At 42.9% G+C, this 27127-nt stretch overlaps 2 protein-coding genes across 3 annotated transcripts in view; one reads left to right on the top strand and one right to left on the bottom strand.

Moving 5' to 3' along the window:
• The window catches only part of LOC142492387 (perilipin-2-like), a 447955-nt gene that overhangs the window by 88194 nt on the left and 332634 nt on the right, over positions 1–27127 (top strand). The window lies entirely within an intron of this gene.
• Positions 1–27127, bottom strand: part of DENND4C (DENN domain containing 4C) — a 119840-nt gene that overhangs the window by 13242 nt on the left and 79471 nt on the right. The window contains exons 11-25 of one of the 2 annotated variants that reach the window (XM_075594996.1): positions 25789–25889; positions 23236–23454; positions 21973–22118; positions 21316–21351; positions 20848–20978; positions 19233–19365; positions 18256–18462; positions 17191–17319; positions 16646–16787; positions 9862–10008; positions 6943–7101; positions 6175–6315; positions 3887–5019; positions 2143–2323; positions 208–317 (exon numbers count right to left, since the gene is read on the bottom strand). In XM_075594996.1, the coding sequence (XP_075451111.1) occupies positions 208–317; positions 2143–2323; positions 3887–5019; positions 6175–6315; positions 6943–7101; positions 9862–10008; positions 16646–16787; positions 17191–17319; positions 18256–18462; positions 19233–19365; positions 20848–20978; positions 21316–21351; positions 21973–22118; positions 23236–23454; positions 25789–25889 (3115 nt within the window). The remainder of the gene's footprint in view (positions 1–207; positions 318–2142; positions 2324–3886; positions 5020–6174; positions 6316–6942; positions 7102–9861; positions 10009–16645; positions 16788–17190; positions 17320–18255; positions 18463–19232; positions 19366–20847; positions 20979–21315; positions 21352–21972; positions 22119–23235; positions 23455–25788; positions 25890–27127) is intronic. The other variant, XM_075594998.1, reaches the window with a different exon arrangement.

Genomic DNA, 27127 nt, shown 5'->3' with positions numbered 1-27127 from the left:
ACTCTCATCAACGGCACAAACATTGCTCATTCCAACCGCCATACACTAGTTTTACACTAGTATGCCAAGAACAGGTCCAGAGTGTGTCCAGGCAGGTAAGGAAACTTAACACACTGCAGTTAACATTTGCTGAGGCAGGAATGACCTCACACTGTAAAGTCGTGCTGGATCCTCTGTGTCACAGCAGATATCAGACTGCACACTCACCTCCATTGCACAGTTCTGAAAGATGCTGGACAAGCTGGTGCTGTGAGGAGATCCATGCTCTGATTTCTCAGATTCCGAGCCCCTAAAGCGTTTCCTCTGAAGGGTTTCACCTACAGATAAGAATATAGAAAATAAAGTGCTCACACAACAGAGTGAAACAAAAATAAAGCGCAACAAATATAGTGATAAAGTCAAGCTGCTGCCTGAACACCAGCGGTTTCCCCAAACCGCAACTATAACAAAAACTAAACCAAAAAGTGCTTGTGGCGCAATGTGACCAGAAATAAACAATAACATGTGCAAATAAACCCAGTGAATAGTAAGCACTGAAAACACAATACTGTCACTCCATATGTAGATCCTCTGGTTCATAGGCTCCTTGGTGACCTCATATGCAGAAAAAGACAGAAATGCAGAGGGTATATAGTGCATTAACATTTACTGAAGGTGACAAACAACACAGAGGGGAAAGGAATAAAACTCACACTCCCCCCACTGGTATAATAGCAAGAAGTGACTTTGGGCGCACTTCAACCCTCCTCCCGAACCCGCTGCTCGGCATGCACAAAACCACATGTGCCGGTGTCAGCGCCTCTCACCCGCGACCGGAGCCTCCCGTCTGTTAGACGCGTAACAGCCTCAGCCAATCAGAGTCTCACTGGGAGTAATGCAGGGTTGATACGGTGGCCTCAAGCAGTCAAAAGGCCTTTCCCCTCTGTGATGTTTGTCACCTTCAGTAAATGTTAATGCACTATACCCTCTGCATTTGTGTCTTTTTCTGCATATGAGGTCACCATGGAGCCTATGAACCAGAGGATCTACATATGGAGTGACAGTATTATGTGTTTTCAGTGCTTACTATTCACTGGGTTTATTTGCACGTTATTGTTTATTTTGGTCACTTTGCGCCACGAGCACTTTTTGGTTTAGCTCACACAACAGAAACTAGATAAGAGCAGAGGGGGTTTGTGCACATTGGGGAAGAATGTAAAGTGACTGATCCTTAACACCGCACTGCCCACTATGGGGGGGGGGGGGGTAGAGGGGTGGGTGGGATGGACGACTGTAGTCCAAACCCCTGAAAATGAACATGGAACATTACGGGATGCCAGTATCTCTGCACAATAACAGATGCCTAAACAGAGCGAAATAAGGACATTATGCAGTTACTATTGCACCGTGTGGCACTGTTAGCAAATGGGTCTTTTTCGCTTTATTAAAAAACATTGTGCATGTAACCAAAGTGCAAAACAGCTAATGTACTCCATGTATCAGATGGTACACCATTTACAACATGGTTATAATTTATGTTTAGTAGCTTTTTCACGTTTAGGCCACAAACGCCTGAGGCGTGTAATATAGTGCGTGCGCGCGACCGTGCACGCCGCAAGTATAATTGGCTGTGTTAGCGAGACGTTTCTATACTAGCGACGTGCGCGCACGGCCGTGAGCGGTCGTGCGGCAGACCCGGGAAAATATAATCAAATTGTATTTTCGCGCAGCTGCCACGCCGCGAACCAATCACAGCGCGACCTAACACTGTGATGTCAGTCACGCCCCCTAACTGCACGCGTCACCGCTTGCACCCTAACAGCTAACCGCACAGGCCACGTGCACGCCCGCACGCGCAGCAGCGCCTACTATATAACAAGCCTAACATGAAAGCAGCACATTGAAGAAAGCCTATATAGTGTAAATCCATTACAGATCAGCGAGGAGCACATGCTTATCTGCAGGAAGAACGTTGCACCAATATCAAAGTTGCAGCAATCCCTTATAAATCAGAGTCTTTTTCAAGAAAACTCCCCAATTTTTAAAACTTGTGATAAACACAAAAGGTAGTTTATAATAATATATATATTTTAGTTTTTTTGAAAAAAAAAATGACACCCATAATTCCCAGTACAAAGGCTCCTATAAATGACATGGCCATACTGTTTGAACAACTTTGCTTGCCAGCGTCCCCACTGCTGCTGCTACTGCCCAGGCTGGTGTTGCTCTGCGTCAGTTCGCTACTAGGAAGTCCATGTAGACCCATTTTGGATGCAGAACCGTCCCCCAGAATGTGGTCTTCAAAACTTGATGGGAAGTTAGACTCGCCTCGACGTGCTTCGTCCTTCAATTCAGCCAATAAAATACATACAAAAACACATGTAATTCAACAAAAGAGCACGGAAAAGTCATATGATGAATGACGTGAAAGACAAAGATTAGATTATATTGTTTAATGCCCAAATAGATGTAGGATATTTCAGTATATAAAAAAATGTCTGTGCCCCAAATTGTGCCGACACATCTATGCGATGATATGGCAGAGGTACATCGGGGGTTAAGGAGAGGCAGCATGCATTAAACCTGGGGTTCAGCGCAGACCATAGTTTCTAAATTACAACCCAAAGATCTATGCCTCAATGTGTACAAAATGATTTGCCTCTATAAAATGCTACTGTACCCACTAAAATCATCTATGGGTTAAAATCTGCTAATCTGGGGAACACATACAGGAAACTCTGACTATATTCATGTTACCAATTCTAAAGTAATGTAATAATATTACATTACTGTTTGAAAATATTTCATGATAGCAATAAAGTCCATTGATATGTTGTCATTCTGCGAAAGATAAAAGGTTTCTTAGTGGTTTACCTATGGAAGAAGCAATGGTCTGATAAAGTGGTTTGCAACCCTTTAAGAACTATCGAACGCCTTAGAAATGTATTGCGATTTCACTGAACCCCTCCCAGTTACGCTACAACAGTTTAACAATTAAAGCAGCACGCCTGCTTTCTAAAAAATATATATAGTTATAGGAGTGTTGGGGTCTCCCTGAGCTGAATTGCGTTGATTTCGGATCCGGGGAACCCCTGCTCGCCGAGATACTCTTACCTTGGTAGGGGATGGCGGTATCTCTGTAGGTTTAAATGTCCTGGTTACGCGGGCCAATAGGAAGGGATGATGTCACGGCTTCCAATTGGACCACGGGACATTTAAACGCCGCCATTTCGATAGCCCCCCCAAGTCCCATTGGAGCTGCTACCTGCAGAGATCCTGGCACCCCCTACGGTGGTAAGAATCTCGGGAAGCAGGGTGCCCCAGAGCTGAAATTAACATATTAACTGCTTCAATCCTATAACTAAAAAAAAATAAATAAGGAAAGCAGGGGTGCAGCTTTAATAACCTTTTAAAATTATGAAACAAAATCTGGAACCGTTTTTGGGGGAGTATTGAAGAGTTAAATATCGTCCATTAGCAAATTTTTCTCAGGGGAAAATCTCCCATGAAATCCCAGAGATTCACAGGACAAGTGTGAAAACAATTGGCCTAGTGGGGTAGTTATTACCTTTGAAGTGGGAGCATTAACTACTGTAGCCCTAGGGCAGGCCACTTTGTGCCATATTTACTAAGCAGCCAGTTGAAAAGACACCTTACAACACCCCACTGAATTCAATATCTTCTAGCGCCAAAAGGGGTCGTATGGCTGCTTCGTAAATTTCAGTCACCATCTCCCTATGCATCAGGCACCAAAAATTAGATTGTAATTGCTACAAGGCAATTAATTGTATTAAATATTCTATAACTGCGCATAAACTACAAAGAGAAGAATAAATTACTAATACAGTATAGTAATTTGTGTTTTGTTTTGATGGACAAGGGCACAGGACGTTAACCTTACACTTGCCTCATCATCAGAGTAATTGTAGGCAGATGCCATTGCCCCCCACATCTTGGTGGCCACGTTGGCAGCCTGCTTCATGCCAGACTTAAGCACGTCCATTTTTGGACCCGTCAGTAGGTTGTCGAGCTTCAGGCCCGGGAAAGAGTTCACCACTGATCCCAAGGAGCCATGCTGGGTGGAGCGGACGAGAGCCGTCAGTGAGAGCGACCGCTCCTTCTGGTTGCGCAGGTGGTGCTTCTGGTTGCTGGTAAAGGTCTTCGACCTGGAGACAGAGTTTTTCTGGTTCTCGCTCTGCACGGTGGTCGGAGGCAGAGGGTCTGTAGGCAAGCTGGACCGCCTCTCAGTCCCACCCTTGCTGGGCGTTTCAGCTTCTTTGGCAGACTCCGGGCCTCCCAGCTCCATGCTTGATGATTTGCTGCCGAAGGGGCTCTTTAAGTTCATATAGGTTTCGATTTCGTCAGCTAGGTTGCGTGCCACGACAGGAGAGATGTTCTTTTCCTCTACCGGCGAGGGCTCCCTCTCCACGGTCTGGGAAGCCAGTAGGGACAGTGGGTCAAGGCCCATCTCTACCCCTTCCCTCTCTACAGCCTTGGCAAGGCCATAAAAGCTGTTCCTCTTGTTTAGCTCGTCCCTGGATTCGGAAGCAGCCTCCAAGGGATTACCAGCATCCACTGCGTATTGTGCAAACTCTGCTGCATCAGCTGTGCTTTCTTCTCTGACAGTATCCAAGTGCTCAGAGGTTTCCTGCAACTTCTGCCCTGCTAACTGACCCGGGGCAGGCTCGGGGGCACTTTCCTGTGTACAAGTCCGGGTCTCAAGTGTCTGGCCATCCATGCCGTCAAAGCTGAAGGCTTTACTTGCCTGTGGAGGTGGCGGTGGTGTCTTTGAGAGAGCTGCGGTGAGGATCTTGGCGTCTGCTCCCATCTTCATGGTGATCTCGTTGGACGTCAGGTCGAGGCTGCCTTTCTTTAGCTGCATGCCCGCCCGGCTCTCTGCACTGAAGCTACGGCTTCTGTCGGGGAACACTTTTTGCCTCGTCTGAGTTCTATCTGCAGTGTTCTTACACTGAACTTCAGGGGAAAACACAGAGTCTTTCCCCATGTCTGGGACTTGCAGTAACTGCCCCGGCCCACTTCCTGCAACCAATGAAACCAATTAATTATTCCTTAAATAATGTATGAAAATAATAATAATAAAAAAAGGTTGAGCAACTCTCGTTTAAACAAAGTGATATATTAAGAAGTTAGCATGACTACAGTACATAAACACTTTCAAATTACTACCAGTGGCAGTGATCCTTTAAGTACATAAAATGATTATTTTACCAGCAACAAAGTAAAGGCTTATTAAAACGCAGTGAAAAATTAAAGATTTTAACCTTTAGGGGCCAAGATGGTACACACAACAGGTATATTTAAGACGACATTGGATACGTGCTCTAGATAGTACAATCTTTAGTGGCACAGAAATAAAAATATTCTGAATCGTCCTCGACAAAGCTCTGCCCCGGAGTGAAACGTACGTCGGGTGACGTTAATGAAATTGTATGTGCCTCGTTGTTGGGAGCGGGGTAATCGTTGAGTGAGGGATTGTAGTGGCAGCTGCAGGACATTTAGATGCTTGCTCTGTTAGAATCCCTTTTCTAAGCTAAATTGTTATTGAGTCAGTGGAGGCATCTGACCAGAATAGCGGTGGAGGTCACCCCGAGACTTGGTCAGACCCCTCAGCACTATATGTACACAAATCAATAGTGCTGTGCACAGAGCGTTACAATACAAGCAGGAATGAATGGCTCTGAGAAAAAGGCTAAATATGGTATTAAAAAAGTATAAGAAGATGGAGTGCTCTCCATCTATGCAACATGTGTGATGGCTACTTATAATACGATGTGACAGAGCTAAACTCGATGCCTATTTGGAGCAAAACCAGCCACAGGTGCTACTATTGGCAACATGTGTTAAATATTTGCTTGGCAGGCTACCTAGATACATTTGTTTGATTCACCAGCTAAACAAATTGCATTGTCTCTTTAGTCAGATAATAGGAAGTCTGGTGGAAACAGGCTTTCCCCCCTCTACTTCTATACTCTGCCCCTACACATGTAACAAGGGATTTCTTTCTTTTTAACCAATTTAAGTAAAAGTTGTATTTTAATTATCTTTATTGTACTATTAATTATGGTGGCATTAGAAGTGCACAAAAAGGGAGTACTGCTAATTTTTCTGACCGCCAAGATAAAATCTGTTAGTCACTCGCACCACTTGCTGTTTCCACTGCAGCAAATAACTCACCACTGCTGCTCTTCCTCCCTGTATTGTCAAAGATGCCAGAGGGAACTCTGACAATGCTGCTTGCCCAGGGAGGAGATTCTGGGGCGTTTGGTGCTTCAGAGTTTGACAGCAGCTTTTCACCAGGACCTTCAGGGTGTGTTCCTGAGACACAAAATGAGCACTGCTTTAATCCACCACATACAGTACTGTACAAACGATGAGACCTTTACAACAGTCCCATGAGAGGTTGAATTGCAAAAACCTTTGTGGGACATATTAATTAAAGATCGAATAGCAGCTCAGTGTGCCTCATTTTGGCCAATAAATACTCCACCGTTGCACATAATAAATAAATGTACAACTTGTATTTGTGAAGTCTTTGTAATGCTAGAAATACAAGGGATGTGGATAGGTAACTCACTAGCCCCTCCAACCTTCCTTTTTTTACTTGGACTTGTACATTGGAGCAAACAGGGACAAGGCGAGTGAATCCCGCTGGACACAGCAGCCAGAGAGATGAATGAGAAATATCAGTGTAGCATTGATCAATGCCGCCTCTCATACACTTCACAGGTCACATACATTGGGGTTTGTGACAAACAGTCACCTCTCTGGAAGAACATTTCATTTTTCCTGATATATTATATGGTTCCTCCAATCCACATACATATACCTTAAAATTTGCAGGCTACGTTAATAAAAAGTTTTTCACCAGTAAATCAATTTTGGCCCAGTTCTGTAGCCCAAAGACCTGGTAATGCGGGCAAAGGCATGGCGTAACCTTTTTACCTGTCACATCAGCAGATGAAAAGTTCTCATTGCAGTCAGGCAGGCCCTTTGGTTTTAGAAGAGAGTCCGTTTCTACAGTGGGTTTATGGGTATCCTGACTGTGAACACCGTCTCGGACGAGTTCATCCTTGGAGCCGTATCCCTGATCAGACTGACACCCTACAGAAAATAAAGACATTGTAATCATCTCCCACTGTGGCCGGCTTAATGCAGAAAATCTGCTTCATAATGCATAGTAATGTTAATACATCAAGAGGCTTCCACACATACTTTGGGCGAAAGACCACACCAATCCAGAACAGATTACTAAACCAGTTTGACATATCTTTTAGATACGAGGAAATTAAGGCTTTCCACTAATGTAGGCAAATAATCTTCTCAGCAAACACCAACAGTCACTTGGACAGCACAATCAATCCAGAACAAGACACCAAAAGTGCTGAAAGCTCCCATCTGCTCAAAATAAAAACAGGCACTGACGTGGGACGCTTGTATACTCTGAGGCAGCGCTGTTTACTTGGTCAACTAACTTTCTCCCAGTGCCTCAGGTACTAAAACTTAAATTATATGGACAGCTAAACAATATCTGGCATAAGCAGACCAAGCAAAGGTTACTGTGCCCTGGCAATGTATGGGTGATTCTACCATGCTGTTAAATGTAATATTACATCTCATCTACTCTTGTTGGGAGCGACCCTTGGACATTGATTTAATACGGTCTAGGACATTTGGCCACGGTGCTCTGTCGCCATAACTACAGACTGCAGGACAAGTCGCCGCAGGTCACCTCGCCGCAGGTCACCTCCTTCCGTATGTCCTCATCACCTCTCCCAAACGCAGGATACTACGCACGGTCGCCAGCAGCCGCGTGGGAAATTTTGTGTGTCCTGGCTTCTGGCGGCCAACCGAGTGCCCGGTGCGTCAGAGCCCTGCGGCGGGGTGACGTGCTGAGGACACCCTGTGGTGAAGGTGCATGGCTGGGAGAGGCACTGAGGAAATGCGGAAACCAGTGACGACAAGGTGACGTGCAGTCAGTAGCTATGGCGGCAAGGTGCCGGTGGCGATTTGGTCGCGGCCAAATGGCCAAAGGTTCCATTCTGGATTTAATATGCTTTTGCTGTTCTATGTATGGTGAACAACTTTCTTGTACAGCGATTTCCAAAAAGGGGGGTGCGGGAACGCCTAGGGATTTGTGAGGTGTCTCCCAGGGGTTCGCCCAAACAAAATATGTAACCGCAGCTCCCAGGTATTAGTGGGTTCCTGAGCCCACTTGGGGTGTGCATATGTACTAAGGCCATAAACTGCACCTTGGCATGGGTGGTATAGCTATCAATTGCAGCAAGAGCTTCCAAAGTTGCTCCCCACAATGCTTTGCATCCAGAGCGGCAAGGCATGATGGGGGGGGGGGGGGTTGGAAACTTTGGAAGCTGCTGCAGTGAATGACCGCTATATCACCAATGCTCTCTGCACACACTGCGATGTGTGAGGCCTTATTAAGGGTGTGTTTCCGCTGTGTATGTATGTGTGTATGTGTGTGTGTATGTGTGTATGTATGTGTATGTATTTATGTGTGCATGTGTGTGCATGTGTGTATGTATGTGTATGTATTTATGTGTGCATGTGTGTGCATGTGTGTATGTCTATGTCTATGTGTGTATGTGTGTATGTGTGTATGTGTGTGTATGCACACACACACACACACACACACACACACACACACACACGTTTGTGTCTTAAAGCAGTTTTCCAACCAGAAGTCACCCACGTTTTACCTCCTGAACAGAACACCAAATATAAAAAATAAATAAACAGCGTTGAAAAGGACAAAGAAGAGAACTCTTTAAAAAAATGGCCACCTGCACAGACTGCTGCCTTCAAGTGTATACATGCAGATGTGCATCAGTCCAAGGCCACCAAGTGAAGTAAATAGACCAAGTGAACTTCTCTTACGGCAAAAAAGTGTAGAAGGTAAATTTTCTCATGAGAAATAGGGTGAAGACTTTGCTGTACAAGCAAATGGGTTGCTTTTGCACAGTGAAACATTTGCTGGACCTGCATGAGTAATCAAATCTCAGCGTTTACAGGGGTCCATGTTAAAATGGATATGAAGCAAAAAGCTCATTTGCATGTCATTACCCAGAATCCTTGGCTGCAGTGGAAGCATTGTATGCTAGGAGATAATGGGGAAAGACAGGGTTGCAGACCTGTCAGACGTGAATGTTCTCACAAGTGCGATTTTTATTTGTAGCCTTTAAGTTCTCGCGTATCACTTCTTCCACTGCTATAAACCAACATTCCCACACACACAAGCGCCCACACAAAATGTCATAATTTATTTTGTTAAATGAAAGAAATTAAATAGATCAAATCTGTTTCTTTTTGGGTGAAGTATGTGTGTACACACGTATATATACACATGCGTGCGTATGTATATGTGTATATATACAGTATATACATACAGTATATATACACACACACACACAACAGGACCTAATAAGCCGATATTGCACAGGACCACGTATTTGCTAAAGCCAGCCCAGTAACACACTGAAAAAAGCAGAATAAAAGCATGCATCAGGCAATACATTTTCCCTTTCTATTAGACTGTGGTTCATGAAACACACTGGAAATCAGAGGTGATCTGTCTACTCCTTCTTGCTAGTCAACCGATGAGCAGTTTGGGAAGGCAAATTAGTGCCAATGTTACATCTTAAAAACTGCATTACAGTAAATGTACATTTGCAAACATAAGGCAAGCTATGAATGGGTGAAGTGAATTAAATCTGAATTGAAGGCAATTACATCTCATGCTTTCACACACAACCCACGGATTCCTGCGTTAGGAGCACTTCCTTGGAGAGACTGTGAGGTAGAAGGTTTGCGAACAGGGTTAAATGGTTAGTAGCCGCTCAAGAGTACCTGTGCTAGAGTGGTTATCAGTGGAATCAAGCTTTATTAGATCCCTGACGAAGAGTGTGTGCTCCCCAGAGTTAGCATCGTTAGAACTATCCACGCTACCATGGCTCACCGTGTCCCCATCATTCCTACGTGCCGCACTCTGAGGAGCTGGAGAGACAAGAGAGGTTAAGTCCGGCATTACAAATCCACAAGCTCTGCAAGACAGTCATTTGCACCTTGACAGCTCTAGGGAAAGAAGTAGGTAGGTTTGGGTTGGAAAAGAAAAGCAGAGCCCAGCAAAGGAGCTATCCCAAAAAAGACGAGGGTTGATGGTTCAGTCGCAGTACAAAGTGTACTCAGAATTTTGCGGGTGTGTTTCAGACTTGACTCCTCCAGTAAACAAATAGTGACTTTCTGCGCGCTAGAGCAAGAAACAATTAGTTCATCCAGGGAGGTGGTCACATCAATGATGTACAACTGATGCTCTCAAACTACACCTCAGGCCCTGAAACCAAACCAGGTTTTTGGGGGTAGACAACCTATATCCTCATTCATATGCAAATTAGATACATACACCTGCGTGCCAATGAATTGGGTATTCCTAAAACATGGGGTGGCCGCTTGACCCGAGGAGAGGTTTTGAGAACCCTTGATATACATTTCCAAGGAGGTTTCATTTTGGTGCAATAATAATAATAAAACCTTCTTGATCATGACACTGCACTTGTACAAATATATTCAGAGGGCCATACAATTTGCAATATAAGGTATTGGTGCCCAACACCCAGGAAGGCAATGTTAAATACATATTTCCAATTATGAGACATCATTGGATAATGTTTCACTGGGGTTTTTTGTCTGGTTTCCTCTGGATCAACATACAGTAAAATAGAAATATAGGATAAGTATCTGTCGTCTAAATTTAACACGAGGTTGAAAAAAAGATATCCATAAGGGTCAACCTATGTAACTATGTAAATACCGAAGCCTACTTTAGAAAGCTGGCGATTGGCTTTGAACGGTCAGAACCACTGGACCACTTGTTCTCCTTGGCAATATAGGTATCAAAGTATTGTATATTTCCACAGGATCATACATGTGAACATGTATAAGTTTGAGATCAATATATAATGAGGAGGCGCTGCAATCATAGCAGGGGACACAACAAGCAGGAAGGCGTATTCTCCATGTCTATTGATTATAAACTCTCAATTGGCAATCTTTTGAATTCCTTTTTTCCTACGTGGGAATGGGCTTGTCACTGAAACCCTTGCCTAGAATGAAACGCTGTTGGTCGTGTTCTGCACGGAATAGAACGCCCTCTGGTGGATGAGTATCTTTCTTTATCCAGATGACTATATGTACAGTATCATGTTAACTATTTCTCTATTGGTTCAACCATAAAGAACTATATCCGGTGATCTGATGCTACTTGAAGTGATTTTTTGTCTTTAATCCCAATTTTCATCCACCTGCTATATTTGTGTAAAATGTTTCTAAGAAAATTACACGTATATTATGCCTAAGCAAATAATTGTATTTTTTACCACAGTTGTGGCTTTTTTTCTTCATTTTTTTTTGAGTGCTGGGACCCAATTATATATTGATCTCATTGGTTAATAAGGTATCCCCCCCCTCTTTGTTCCCTGTGCACCAGATCTTTATGTTCATATGGTGGAGCCGTCTGCTCAATTTTGATATATACATGTACACGTTTGCCTCCCTATTTAGTGACAACAACGCAACAAAAAGGAATAGATTTTTTGCTGCGCAGAAATTATTGGTTCGAGTACAAATTAGCACTAGGCTTTGCGTTCGGGCGAGACATTCCTTGGTGACATTTGCAAAAGTTTCCTAAACTGATTATCGGTCACTTTTTATTAGATTTATTAGCTTATTTGCAGTATGAAACACCGCAGAATATCTCCAATCTGTATTTGGCCAACAGCGCTTGTCGTTCTCGAAAAAGGAGCCCAGTAGAACTCTACGTCAGAGAAAAGCAGCCTTGTGGCTACAAACGCTGACCACCGAGTTCGACACCCAGCTCCTCCTCTCATGGAGCTTGGGGCTATTTCCTTTGCTCTTCTATGACAACAAAAAAAAGAAAGCAAAACATTCTCGTTTCACTCAATAAAGCTAATGAGCTCCTGCTGGTGATGACTGACCTGTCCCTTTCTGTTAATGGCAAGGAGTTGCCAGGACCAGAAAGAGCACAGGAGCAAGGCGAGTTTGGATAAGAGACCCTACTATTATTAAAAGGTGCGTTATAAACACTTTACATAAACTACCTAGTCCAAAATGGAGATAGTGGTAGAATAATGCCGAACTCACCTTGTCATCACAGAAACAGCCTTTACTTTCCAATCATTACATAATTTGGCATTTTATGAGCCCTACACTGAATTTATCAGGGTCGTGGAAATGCGCCTCTTCTCTCTCTCTCTAAATGCCCTGCTCTGTTTTCTGCCCTTTCCTTTAGCCTTCTCGGTCTTGTTTTTTTGTTTTGCTCTAACATAGCAGCAGCACAATAAGATATTGCTAGGGAGACCGGAGGGGTCGTTCAATTGCAGGGGGTGGGGAAGGGGAAAGTTATTAATGGAATCATGGTAAATTCCCGCTCAGCATTTTTCCTGTTATGCTTCCAAAATCTTGTGGGATCCTCCAGCAGCAGCGGGAGGAAAAACGGAGCACAGCCAAAAGGAACAGGACAGGGTAAACGTGGGTGGTGACTAAAAAAGGTTTAGTCAACAAACAGGTGCAGCTGTAGGGTCATCTGACGCGTTTCGGCCCGGGGGCCTTTGTCAAAGGGTGATCCCAACAGCATAAGGGAGACATACATATAGGCAGTGTTAACACAAAACACCTGCACAAGATACAGATCAGGTGGGGTAAGTGATCAACAACATGCCCATGAACTGGGGTTAATAAAAGACGTTTAAAAACAGTGCCAACACAGCAACATGGTATAGAATATCTACATCTATTGTGCATCAAAACAATAATGATGTAATATCAGTGGAAAATGAAACATTCAATATATATGAAGATGCTTGTTTGGCCCGCAATAAAAAACAACATGTTAAAAACAAGCCTTGGTCTGTTGTGAATCATTTTGTCATATATATGATATATCACAAGTGGAAATCTCTGCTCAAATTATTAATGGATATACAAGATAAGCAAGATATTGGTTAAATAATGGTAATAGTCATGGTTATATTGAATACATCTCTGAACCCAATCAGAAAAAAGGAAGGGAAGGAAAAGGAGGGGGAGGAAAAAGGGGGGGGGGGAGTGAAGGGGGGGAGGGGGGGGGGAGGAAAGAGGAAAAAGGAAAAAAAATTACAAAAAATTAATAAAGGCAAGGTAAATATCTGTGATACTTAATGATGTAAAAAATGCTGTAATTCCCAGTCCACATTTAGATTGTGTGGTTGCAAGGTATCTAACTGGAAAATCCACTGCATTTCTATTTGGTTCAATCTATTGAGACGGTCTCCCCCTCTGATGTGCGTTGGAATGTGGATAATTCCAAAAAATCTGAAGTTTTTTATACCACCCTTAGGGCACATCGGGAAGTGTTTGGAAACTGTGCAAACATCTTTATTTTGTAATATATTGCTAGGCTCAATTGCATCTACCAGTGGATTAGCTGCTATCTGACCCCTCTTGGAAAATAACTTTTTTAACGCCAGTTTGCGTGTGTATTTTTGAAGATCTATGATTGTATTGAAGAGATCAAAATTCTCTTGCGGAGCGAAGTTTAAACCTTTGTTTAGAAGAACAACCTGTTGTGGGGTGAGTGGTGTATTGGAAATATTAATGATGTTACTAAGGGAGGGATCTAAGAGTATTTTTTTCTCTTGTTGTTTGAGCCTGATGTTTTCTCTGCTCTTTTCCCCCCTTCTGCACCCTTTCCATTTTTTGACGGTGCATATTGTGTGCTGGAGGGATTGGTTTTGGATCTATCATCTTTTTGGCTAGAAAAATATGTATTTTTGAAATACCCATCATCGGAATCTCTATGGTCTTTGGTACTATGTTTGGAAAAGGACACTAATGGTCTGTCCATATTATCCGAAGAATCAGTATCGAAGCTAGACCTTCGTTCCGTGTATGGGGATTTCAAAATAGATCTAGTAGTAGATTTTGGATTGATGTGATCACTATCCGTAGACATTTTGCGAGGCGTAGATTGAAACATCGCTTTAGGCCTATCAGAATCTTTACTGAAACCCAATCTTTCCCAAGAATAAACTTGGTTCCTCTCGTAGTCTGATTTGTCTCTAAAATTTTTTTCTTGTTTTTTAGAGACTACACCCTTTTCCATTTCTTCTATATTTTGTAAAAGGATTTTATCATTGTGAGTGAAGCGATCCATATCACAAAATTTATGTAACTCCTTTTTGAGTGTGTCAATTTCAGTTGTTAAAGATTTTTTCTCTTTCACCTTATGTTTAACAATCTTCACCCACAAAGCGTATTTCAGCAATACCTAAAGGGTTCTTTAAATGTGGATTTTGCAAGTGCTGCCAGTACGCAGTACCCACTAAAAGAATAACTACAGTGTCTAAAATGTCCAAATACAGAATTCCAACATTCATTAATTGTCACACAAGTTATGTGGTGTACGCTATACAGTGTGTTGTAATGCTAAATATGTTGGTAGAACCATCCGCCCACTATATATCAGAATATCTGAACACATCAGACTGATACTCAAAAAAGATCTATTCCACCCAGTTTCCAAACACTTCTCGATGTGCCCTAAGGGTGGTATAAAAAACTTCAGATTTTTTGGAATTATCCACATTCCAACGCACATCAGAGGGGGAGACCGTCTCAATAGATTGAACCAAATAGAAATGCAGTGGATTTTCCAGTTAGATACCTTGCAACCACACAGTCTAAATGTGGACTGGGAATTACAGCATTTTTTACATCATTAAGTATCACAGATATTTACCTTGCCTTTATTAATTTTTTGTAATTTTTTTGCCTTTTTCCTCTTTCCTCCCCCCCTTCCTCCCCCCTCCTTTTCCTTCCCTTCCTTTTTTCTGATTGGGTTCAGAGATGTATTCAATATAACCATGACTATTACCATTATTTAACCAATATCTTGCTTATCTTGTATATCCATTAATAATTTGAGCAGAGATTTCCACTTGTGATATATCATATATATGACAAAATGATTCACAACAGACCAAGGCTTGTTTTTAACATGTTGTTTTTTATTGCGGGCCAAACAAGCATCTTCATATATATTGAATGTTTCATTTTCCACTGATATTACATCATTATTGTTTTGATGCACAATAGATGTAGATATTCTATACCATGTTGCTGTGTTGGCACTGTTTTTAAACGTCTTTTATTAACCCCAGTTCATGGGCATGTTGTTGATCACTTACCCCACCTGATTTCTATCTTGTGCAGGTGTTTTGTGTTAACACTGCCTATATGTATGTCTCCCTTATGCTGTTGGGATCACCCTTTGACAAAGGCCCCCGGGCCGAAACGCGTCAGATGACCCTACAGCTGCACCTGTTTGTTGACTAAACCTTTTTTAGTCACCACCCACGTTTACCCTGTCCTGTTCCTTTTGGCTGTGCTCCGTTTTTCCTCCCGCTGCTGCTGGAGGATCCCACATGCTGCTGATCGCGAGACTGCACGCCGCTGAGTTGCCGCCCACGGAGGGGAGAGCCGCCGGTCACGTGACTACCCCACAGGACGCTGCCTGCACGCCGGAGTGAGCGGCTTCACTGCCAAGACTAGAAGTCCAGCGGGCGTGGAGCCCTCAGGCTAGCTCTCATCGAGGAGGACACCGCCGGTCGCGTGACCGCCCCACCTGACTTCCAGCCGTGGTGGGGTTGGCGGTGCAACGCTACAACCGGAGGCTATGAGGACCGGATCGATCTACTACTACTCCCCATAACCGTGAGTTCAAGCAGCAATTGGTGCCCTATGTTGGGCCAGCTGCTTTCCTGAGTCTTTTCATTACTTATATACCTTCGTTTGGCAGCAACTCTGATATTGACTCTGATGCACCTAGGGGATAATACACATTATCCAGTTTTCTATTGCTTCCAAAATCTACCCATGTAAAGTGCCAGGACAGATAGTAGGCAAGGGTTGGAAATGTTGATTTTGACTCAACTACATAATGTAACATTCCCACATATTAGTTCTTTAAAACAAGTAAAAATGAAAAAAAAAAAAACGCAATCGTGCACATCCAACAAATTAGAAAGTAAAGCAACAGTCACATTTAAGCAAGCAAAGCTCCTTACTCAAAAAAGGTAACAACGGTGGCCATCCTCCCGGTCCATATCGTACTCCATTGTGCCGCCTGGCAGCCAAGGTGTTAAAACCGCAGTCCTGCTACCTCCACACAAGTACACGATTTGTGTTTTTAACCTCGCTTAGAAGAAGGTGGTCTCCTAGATTTCCCAGCTGTGGTGTACCCAGAAATAAGACTACGACATATCTAGACTAGAGATCTCCTAGAACAAGTTCGGCCATAGTCTTATTTCTGGGTGCACCACGGTTTGGACAATATTTATCACACTTGGTTCAAGTATTTTTCAGAGCTGTGAAAAATGCAGAACCGGGTAAAACAAAATGCTGCAGTGATCAAAAGGGAGCTAGAGAAAAAAAAATGGCTGGAGAACATACAAATAACAAGCAATTTGTGTAAAAAAGAAAAACAAAACACAGATTTTGCCATGTAAAAATCTGCCCATGCGATTTAATTGAAGTTTAAATAGGTAAAATGAATCCATCTCGCGGTCGTAATAATTACCTGATGCCGACGAGACCCTGGAACTTGCTGTTTTTTTCATGGCTCTTCGGAACTGCGCTAAACCAAGTACCACATTCCGGACTTTCGTCCACAGGAAGTTACCGCTGCGATTACTACTTGGCCATGGGCTGACCAATACAACCTGAGCCAAGCGAGAGGGGGTTATTCCAGACTGCTCCTCAGCCACAATGTTATAAATAAAATAAAAATGTTTAATGACATTTATACAACGCAACCTCATTTGAGTCACCAGAGGAAGAGACCATATTAATATAAATACATGCAAACATCTCTAGCAATAACCAGACTGCAACATCTTAGATCTTAAAGCTATGTCAAAAGGCTGCATTAACAGTAAATGTTATTTTTAGACTTAGCATGTGATATGCAGTACACCCATTCATTAAACTGTGATAGTACAGTTTAGGGCACCATTACATCAAAACACACTTTCAAGTCAATAGGAGTTTCTGTGCAATAGTGCCCCGATCTGCACGATCAACGTTTCTTAGAAGAAACAAAAATTGGATGGCACAGCATCTTACCTTGTTGTAGTAACCATACGTAATTGCGTTTGGCTGGATTCCAGCATTTTTCAACTCAAACAAGACCCTCACTGCCAGCGCCGGGTTCTCCCAAAGTCCACACAGCTGCATTACGACTCTGTAACACACCTAGATGGAAACAAAGAACTATAAAAACAATGCAATTTGACAAACAGCCCAGGACATATAACGTTTTAACTGTGATGGGCATCTTAAACAAATGCAATATTGTGGTTGCCAAATCTATAAGCCAGGCAGCATAAAACCCCTAATGTGCCAAACTTATTTAATGCATTGAATAAAAAGAAAACACAAGAAAGCATTGTGCGCTGCTAGACAAAGGGTAAAACCTGGTCTGAGCTTAATGTCAAATGTGTGTCAACAGCAGTAACTAAACAAAAGACTGCACGTATCAGATGCCCTCATTAACTTCAGGGAGTAACATGAGTGACGTACATGTGTACGGCTTGTGTGTGTACAGGTCTATGAGTAAGAGTGCAGGATGACAGTGTTGCATGCATAAATGAGCATGGGTGCATGGGTGCATAAATTGGTGTATGAATGTCCATGAGACAGGAGATGAGAGCACGGGGAGCATATTTTGGCCCATTTTCACTAAGCGATTTCCCGCCACACACCGGCAACGGAAGGCTTTGCTCTGTTTCTCCTCATGCTCTACTCCTATGAACTAGACATGCCGGTAGGACGCCACAAAACCCAAAGGCTTTACTTGCAATGCAGCATTATGTTTTATTCCATTTTGAGTGAAGCCGGTGAACTTGGTTCAAATCCAAGTATTGGCTCCTTGTGACCATCGGCAGCTTCCCTCATATCTCTGTACCCAAAATTATTACATTACAAACTCTACGCGGGCGGGAACTTGTGCCTGAAAGATTGCACGGACAGCAATACATATAGGTTGACCATCAATGATGTACAGAAAAAGAAAAATTGCGGGAGATTTGACGCTCATATCTCCACTGGCATATTTGAAACAAACCAAGCTCTTAATCGAGCGTTTGCAATGTTAACACATCCGCTTTCTCTAATCTTTTGCAAACTCGCCTCATCCGGAGGATCCACCTCTGTCTTCCTCATCTTAACGAGCACATCGTACGCCTTCTGAAGTGCTCGGGCCTTGGAATGAGACACCTTGACATAAACCGGCAGACATATGAACCACAAGCTGTAACACTGGCTGAAGAGACACTTGGCCCATTGAGGAGCAGTCGTGTAATATTTCCTGGCCAGTTTGTGGGCAGTTTTGATTTCCTGTAGGAAAAAAACAAAAAAAAAAACAGGTGAATGAAAACACAGAAGTAACACATTCGGACCTTCAATGCTCTAATAAAGCAGAAAAACATGCATTTTAAAAATATGATCGAAGTAGGGGGTCTCCCGTAGCTGAACCGCGTTGATTTCAGCTCCGGGGACCCCCTGCACCCCGCAGGTTTAAAGATCCCCGTCACGATCGCCAATAGGAAGCCGCAAGGGGTGACATCACGGCTTCCTATTGGCCTGTGGCACACTTAAGCCGCCACTTCGATAGCTAACACAACCCAGCCGGAGCTGCTACCGGCACCCGCTACGGCGGTAAGTATTTCGGGAAGCAGGGGGAGCTTCCCGAAACCTCCTGCTTTAAACCAGTGACTGCAAAAAACAAAAAAAAAACAAAGGAAAGCAGGATTGCTGCTTTAAAGCTTTCAATTCAATAAGATTAATTCATGAATTCCTCCTAAAAGAGGGTTCTTTCATCTTTTCATCAAAAATAAAAACTACAGTACCTCCATAGCACAGTAACCCTAAATACAGCAGGACCTACATTTCAAACCTTTTCTGAATGCAATGGTTTCTTTTTTGAGAGCCCCCATTTCAGCTCTATCAGAAGAAAAATACTGACCTCTCTCAACATCTGCAAGTTACTAAATCTCAAAATGACATTAACTTTATTATGGAGAGGTCAACTCTCTCAGGTTAGCATTCTTCCGAATATAACACTACAAGGAACCCTGTCCAGAGCAAAGCCCAAGCTTATAGCCCACCTGTTTGGTCCTTTTCGCAATAAACGTAGGGCTGTCTTTGGCTCGGCCTCCCAGAATGTGCCCATTGAAAGTAAGGTACTGCTCACGTGTCCGGTCAAAGAGAGAGTAGTCGAGCCTCGGAAAGTTCTTGTATCTAACAGGGGAGAAAAACGTGCACAATGTTGTAATAAAACACAATTTGTACAGTATATTTATTTTCTTTTATTGCTCCAGTTTATTGATAAATGACAGGATGTAGCTAACTGAACCCAGACAGGCTTGGGACCTCCCTAACATGCCGCGGTGGGGCACTCGCTAAACAGATGTATTAAGCGAGGCTATTCCGAGAGACACCCAATAGCTCATTCAAGTGAAGAGTTGTAAGGTTATCTTCTGGCATCGGAAGATGTTTTATGGTATAGAAACGCTTGCTGTAAAATATATATATATATATTTTAAAGTCCTGTAGTGACATGCCCAAGATCAAACAAAGAGGACACGGCGCTTGAGATGGAGTTCACGTACTTTAAAAGGCAATGTTCTTACCACAAAGCTATTCCTTGATCCTCCTTTACGTGTACATATTCTGTATCTCTGTGTTTAGTTACCATTTTCGACATTCACATATGCAACGTTATGGAATGTATATGGTCTCAATGGTAGATTTACAAGTCATGGAAGTTAAGTCATAGGTACAAAAAATTGTAGATAAAGGTATCCCCTATTTAATGCGGAATAAAAAAAATGTGGATCTTTTTTAAACTACGGCCATTCTGGGACATGCATTCGATTCCTGACTTCGCTCAAATTGTAGAGGACCCGTTATTCAGTAGAGTTAGAACCCTCTTTTGACCTTTATGATATTCACAACAGCATCTGTTTTGCAGCAGGTTATGGGAACAAGCGCACAAAGATGTACTACCAACACTGACACAAGTTATACTGCCCCAATTCATGGAAAATGAAACGTGCCAGATTTTTGGGGGGTTATTCATTAAACTGCGATGGTGCAGATCAGGGCACCATCACATGGAAACTTCCCCTTGAAGTACCAACACCATCATATGACTTCTCTAAAAAGAGTCAAAGAACCGACATAAAAGAGCCCAGAGGGCTTCTTAAGTGTCCTTGCCATGTATTTACTTGGCTCATGGGTATAGTGATAAAGTGAACAACAGGCGCAAACAGATAAAAGGGTTGAACACTAAATGTGAACCAATATAAACTTAAATAAGTGAAAAACAAGAATAAATAAATTCACGTGTATACAGTTCCACCCCCTGCTCTGACCCACTGGGAGGGGTAGTCTTCACTCGTCCCCAAAGGTTACAATAGTAGACACGAGATCCAGGGGGAGCATGGGGAAGAAACAAACAAATCTAAGTGCAGCAGAATGGTAATGGGTTAAATGTAAGTTTCCACAATCTTGGCTCTTTCAAAATACATACATGCGCATACTCTCCACTGACTAGTAGTCAACCTTGCTGTTTATGACTCTTACATCTTGTAAGTAGTCATTTTGAAAGAGCCAAGATTGTGGAAACTTACATTTAACCCATTACCATTCTGCTGCACTTAGATTTGTTTGTTTCTTCCCCATGCTCCCCCTGGATCTCGTGTTTACTTGGCTCATTACCTGTACTTTGGAAGGGGGTCAGGCCCGTCCTCTGGCAGAGGCTCTGGCGGCATTATAAACACTGTGTGTTCGCTCTTCTGTGACTCATCCAGCTCTATCAGCCGAGTGTCCTCAGGGAACTCCAGTTCGACCTGTAATATAAAACATGTAGCTAGCAAATAATCCGACAAGGAAAATGAGGCGAAGCAACAATGCGAGAGGAGAGAATGAGAGACAAGGTCACAGCACGAGGACGGTAAGACAAGTTTCACAGTGCGCACAACTCCAATGAAAGCTCAAGTTACATTCTAGCCAACATTAATGCAACGTTTGGCGCTCTGCAGCGGGACACAATGCGCCAGCATGTGAAGCGACCATCAGTTACAATCCGAAACATGAGGGGATTAGCTTATCCCGCTATTTCACCTGCAGGAGCGCACCAAGCCTTGCAATAAAGTATAGTCTAAAGCGCTGAGAAATAGTACGTACCTTATCTCCCTTTTCCGTGCCTTTGTCAGGAAAAAGCTGAAAACACGAAGAAATACAATCTGACTAAATAAGGAGTTTTATATACACACCGTATTTATTTGCACAAATGACATTCTTATAGGCTGGAGTGGTCTGCAAATCACAATATACATGTATTGCGTTCATAAATATCAGAGATGCTGCCAGATTATGCACAATGAGGCTTGCAATGCAGCACACAGTACCGTCGTCAGCTCTTGAACTCTGTCGTTCTGTTAGAAGGTATCATAACAAATAGTATAATGGAGGTGGAATTACTATTGCTCGATTTTAAACAAACCAAGCATGTATTCATGTCATGTATTTTTATTGTCAGTACTTCTGCATGTGTTAAATTTAAGTGTCAAAACCTTTTTTCCAATTGAACTTTTTTTTTTTTTTTTTTTAACACGTCAAGCTGAAGGTAAACCCATCATTCTGCATGTAGTAATTACATCTTCTAATGGAGTTAGTGACTTGGATTGCTGGATTTCTGCACTGCTGTTTTAACCCTTCTCTCCAGATGCAAATGTACCGTACATGTTCCGTACATGTTCCGTACATGTTGCAGTGTTGCTGGAAATCTCAATAGTTTACCACGTGTACAAAGTTGCTGCTCGTGCGCGTTCCTTTCAATACCTTTTCAATGCAGTCATCAAAAAAGGCCAAGCTGGTGTCCTTGTCGCTGACAAAGCTGCACTCTTCTATGAAGCGGATGAAGAACTGTGTTTTCGTCAACAGCAAATAGAATTTCATATGGGCACGATCCCGGCTTTTCAAGAACCCTGCCAAATGGGTAATAGAACCGCACATACTTCACAATCACAGGATATCATTCCGGAACGTCTCTAAAATCATATGGCCCCAAGTGCAACAGCTCTCAAGATTTGTCTAGTGGCGAGGTTAATGCCTGTCCAACGCCATCCTATATATTGCAATAATGTTTTTCACTTATAGTGAACGGTCATCAGGCTCCTTGGTAATTAGTTCAAAGGGTAAAACAAAGCTGGTTTTTGGTTACTTAAACCTTCCTTCTATTCCCTTTCCTTTGAAATTAAAAACAATACTTCATGTTTTACAACCTGTGCGGCCACTTTAAAAGTAATGAGCTGCAGTATAACGAGAGGCCTTCAGGACCTGGGTCCTATGATGCATTGTATAACGAGAGAGTACTGTATGCCTAAAAACTTCAAAAAGCCGCAAACCCAAATTTTTTTTCTTTACCACAGAAATCTTCGCAGGCATTACTGCATTAGCCCTCATCCAGAGTCATCGCGATGGCGTGTGCGGCGCGAACAAAGATGACTCCTCTATAAAGCAGGTCATAGCGCACGCGATTTGTTTTAGCCGGGACACGTGAGCAGTTCAGCCAATGAGGGCGAACCAGCTCCGTGATGTCACGGCAACGTTTCCCCATTGTGCACGTCAGAAATTTTACAGGCCACGGATCGCTCAAGCAACAGGCGCGCATAACGCCATGCGCTCGTCGCACGCGCGCCTGCACTATGGACTTGGCCTTATAGGCAATGTGGGCTTTTAGTGGCCAAAGGTTTTATTTCAGGATACAATGGGGAAGCCTTATTTTGCGTAAGAAGTTTGCATGTGGAATATAAACGGAATATAGAATATATGGAATTCTCAGCGTTATTATACAGTGCACAATGTTCGTTCATTGACTACAGGAGTTTTAAAAATGCCATCCAGCCTGCAAAAAGAATATTCTGTAAATCTGCATGGAAGAGCAACTAAAGTCACGAGAAACTGTATTCCTTGAACATCTTAAGACTTCAGGGTAAAATATTGGCAAGTCAAGAAATACCCAATCCCATTCACTCTTCATGAGCTGATCGATTTGTCGCCCTATATGATTGCAATAAAATATGTGTTTCTTGCTGTACTTGCCTTGATGGTTGAACAGCGAGTTTGCGGCCGTAGCTTTGTTGGATGGTGCCTGCGTGATGGGCTTCAGGTAATACCTGTAACCTTTCAGTATTGAAGCCATGAAGCGCAGAAAAGCCTCTTGGATTTCCATTTCCAGTTGAATCGTTTGCTTTTGCCAGGTGAAGTCTGCCTCGATGGGGGTCATATCCACTGCAGATCCTTCCTGAGCCTTACTGTGGACTGGGGGCAGTAAAACAGTGAACACCAAAAAAATACTTAAAGCATTCACAACTCCCAAGTTCCCCAAATCTCTCCATGCTCCTAAAACATCATACTGTGTGTAAACTGCAGATATCAATACTGTGGATGCAGACCTACACATGAACCCACTACTTTTAGCTTCACCTTTTAAATCAGTAGCTCTCTGGGAACACTTTTCTTTTAAGACTCACAATTTTTCAGTGTCACCTGGCATTGGTGTCTGAGGCAAAGGGAGACAGAGGCCCAAGTTACACTTTCAAAGACACATTAATGGCTGTAAGGTGTCTTAGTACAGTAAGGGGTTCGTATGGCAGGGCACTGCTTGGTAAATATAGGACTTTATATGAGGGGTTCATCAAGTGTTGAGCATTTGGGCTCAACTATTCCATTGTTGGGGCATTTTACATAGTGTTAGATAATGAAGGAGACATCCTTGGTTGCAGTGCTGGTTCCATTACACAGAGTGCTACACAACTGGGTTATATTACTGCAGCACACTACAAGTATATTACACTTCCTGTACAATATCTGCACCAAAGCCATTTTCCAGCACCGATATCGGCAGCAATGCACACTTTCTCAAGCTTTTAGTTCACTGAAAAATTACACATTCCTCCCCCCCAAAAAATGAATGTGCCGTATCGCCCAGTAATACAGAGAATGACAATAAGAAGCTCAAGAATAGGGAGCTCATGCGTGGCAAGCAGGGAAGATGGCCGCTTAAGTGAAGACCTCGTTCAGTCCCGAGCGAAACGGAAACATAAAAATCACATTGCACAACTTGGGTTGGCGCCAAACAGCAGCCGCAGACTACCCGTTGAGATTAAACCTCGACCGGAGAAGAGGCAGGCAGCACAAGAAGTCTCACAATTCTTCTGACGAAGTACTCAGCGGAGGCACAAAGGAATCCAAGATGGCACCCCAAGCGTCAGAGGCGGCGTCATTTGATGCCTGTGACGTCACGTCCTATGACGCCGCGTCACAGCGTCTGAATCCCGGTAAGTTTTATTATTGCGGGGCCTCACGTGATCCCCCGGCATTTAATTTAAATGCCTTGGGGAAGAGCACGGGACCTCTGCAACTGCCCGAGCACCCCAGAAAAATCTCCTGACCCTCAGTTTGCGCACCCCTGGGATAGAGGGTAACTTGGCCAAGTACACACGGACATGGTCATTTAACTTACAGGTGCAAGCCTTCCAAACAAAAGGTTTTGGACAAAAACAAAAGCAATTTAAGTATTCCTAAAGGTGCAGTTCAACCACTTTTTTTTTGTTTTAAAGTTATAATATTATAGAAGTACTTAGATTGTAAGCTCTTTGGGGCAGGGACTTTTCCCTAATGTTACTTTTATGTCTGGAGCGCTTATTCCCATTATGTTACACGTATTACCGCTGTAAAGTGCTATGTACCTGGATGGACCTACATAAATTTAAAAAAAGAGACAATTCTAACCTACGGTCCAGGTATCAGTGCTACTGCAACATCTGGGGATTAAAGCACGAGACTTGAAAAATCTGTATACACATTCAATAAAGATAAAGTACTTCCATGAAGGCCAAGGATGACAATGTTTCCTCCAATGTATCCAATGATGCGAGTAAAATAAACCTACCAGGGTCATTATTAAAGCAGGTACGGAGGCCAGCTGAACCACAGACTGGTAGCCACTGAAGCACCAACAATCCCCAGAGTCAGAACCCAGCCACCCACAGACAGCACTACAGAACCACAACAAATGGCAAAACATTTTTAGGATTCCAGTTTGTATCCAATATGATATCCCAGAGATAGAGACTCCATCGCAGGACTCACACAAGTTCTTGCCGACGGGAGTTGCGTTGTGTGCGTCCTGCCGTATGTGAATCACAACGAAGAAAAGCAAGTAGCCGGGCACTGCAGATAATAAAGAGCAGGAGTGCAAATTGATACTGATACAAATAATTATTTATTTAATACATCTTGTAGAGGTAATGATTGTTGCCACACAAGATGTGTTGAATAAATACATTTTTTTTTTTATCAACATCAATTTGTACGCCAGCTCTTCATCAGCACTCGCCTACTTGTTTGTCTTCACTGTACTTCTGCTGAGGTCCTGATTGTCACGGTATTCGATGCATTTTATGTTATGTCGGGAAAACTGAATCCCCGACAGAAGCCAATCAGATTGCAGTAAGACGATGTCAAAGTGGCTACGAGGTCCCAGGGGGGGAAAGGGGGTGGGGGGGGCACATCCATGTTAGGGTTTCTGTGTTGTGACTTAATTGGCATAGGAATACACGGTTCACTCCCCTGTCCTTCCCAGATAGTTACCTGAAGACAGCTGAGGGTAAAGCTTTTTCAGGACACTGAGAAGGTTCTTGATCGGTTTCTTCGGAAGCTGTTTCCAGTGACAGCTCCTCTTGTCTTCTGACCTGTGGGGATGAAGAAACGATGACAAATCAGGACCTGACAATCAAACAGGTACCCGGCCATAACACTCTTTATAATCCATTCCCAATGGAGGATATGTTCCTTTGGCTTCTGTTCTTTCTATTGCATACTGTGTAAAGATGACAACCTCTCTCTGAGTAGGATTAATACAACAGGTGAAGGCCACTAGATTCTCCTGAGACACAGAAGCTACTATCCGCCAGCAGGAACAGCCTGCTCCCTCAGCACTGGTGAGAGCAGGTTGCTGGGTTGGCAGCAGTTAGGGCAGCTGGTGCAGCGCTCCTGCAGGCGACCCCCGAGCCACCTGCTTTCCCCAAATGGTCTAATGACAAGGAAGCATGGAGTTGGTTAGCAGGATATTCCCTTTCACACACTACCTCTTTGGCATGGACAAAAACAACAAGACACGTCAACAACTTGGCAGGCGGTTCAACAGGGTGTTGTCAGGTTCTTGTCAGGTTCTTGTTAACACGATAAATAATTTCGGTCATGTATAGAGCTCAACACAGAAATGGAAAGATAAACATTAGATCAGATCAGCCTTATGCCTCAGGTTTTTGCAACCCCAAGCTATGCTACTGTATGGTGCCTGCCAAATGCCACTGAACCAGTCAAACACCACTTACTGTAATGAATTTAACAATATAACAGGCTACCTTAAACTTCTCAAACAATACTACAAAAAAAAAAAAAAAAATTGTGGCTCTTTGGAAATATTAATTGCATTTCTTAGGGGCATCTAAATAAGGGACCGTTTATCAATCAAGTGTTTTATTTATCCTTGGCCCACCCTGTCCTCATCAGCGAGCCAATTAAAATAAGGGGATGGGGAGGGAAGTTTGCTTGAACAAAATCAGTGATCTCACAAACAATTCTTTAAAAATACTTATACAGTAGGTGTCACATTTTAGTAATTGAGTCATAATGTTTAAGGTGTATCAATGTTGCAGTGTGATGATATTCCAGTCCAGGAAACCCCAAGGCTGGGACCCATTCGGTTTTAATGACAAAGACAGAGAGGGTTCTTCTGTCTGTATTTCTGAATTATTACTAAAAGCTAAAAAAATATATAAAAATAAAAATAAAACAACAAACAGCTTGAGGATGGAATAAAATAACCTCTGGTAATCAACAAAGTCATCAATAAATCTACATATATCCATCTATACATTATTAACACCAGCTCCATGAATTATTGAAAGACACAGAAAAGGGAAAT

Source organism: Ascaphus truei, chromosome 1 (genome assembly GCF_040206685.1).
Source record: "Ascaphus truei isolate aAscTru1 chromosome 1, aAscTru1.hap1, whole genome shotgun sequence".
Lineage (NCBI taxonomy): Eukaryota > Metazoa > Chordata > Amphibia > Anura > Ascaphidae > Ascaphus > Ascaphus truei.
This window is presented reverse-complemented; position numbering and strand designations above follow the sequence as displayed.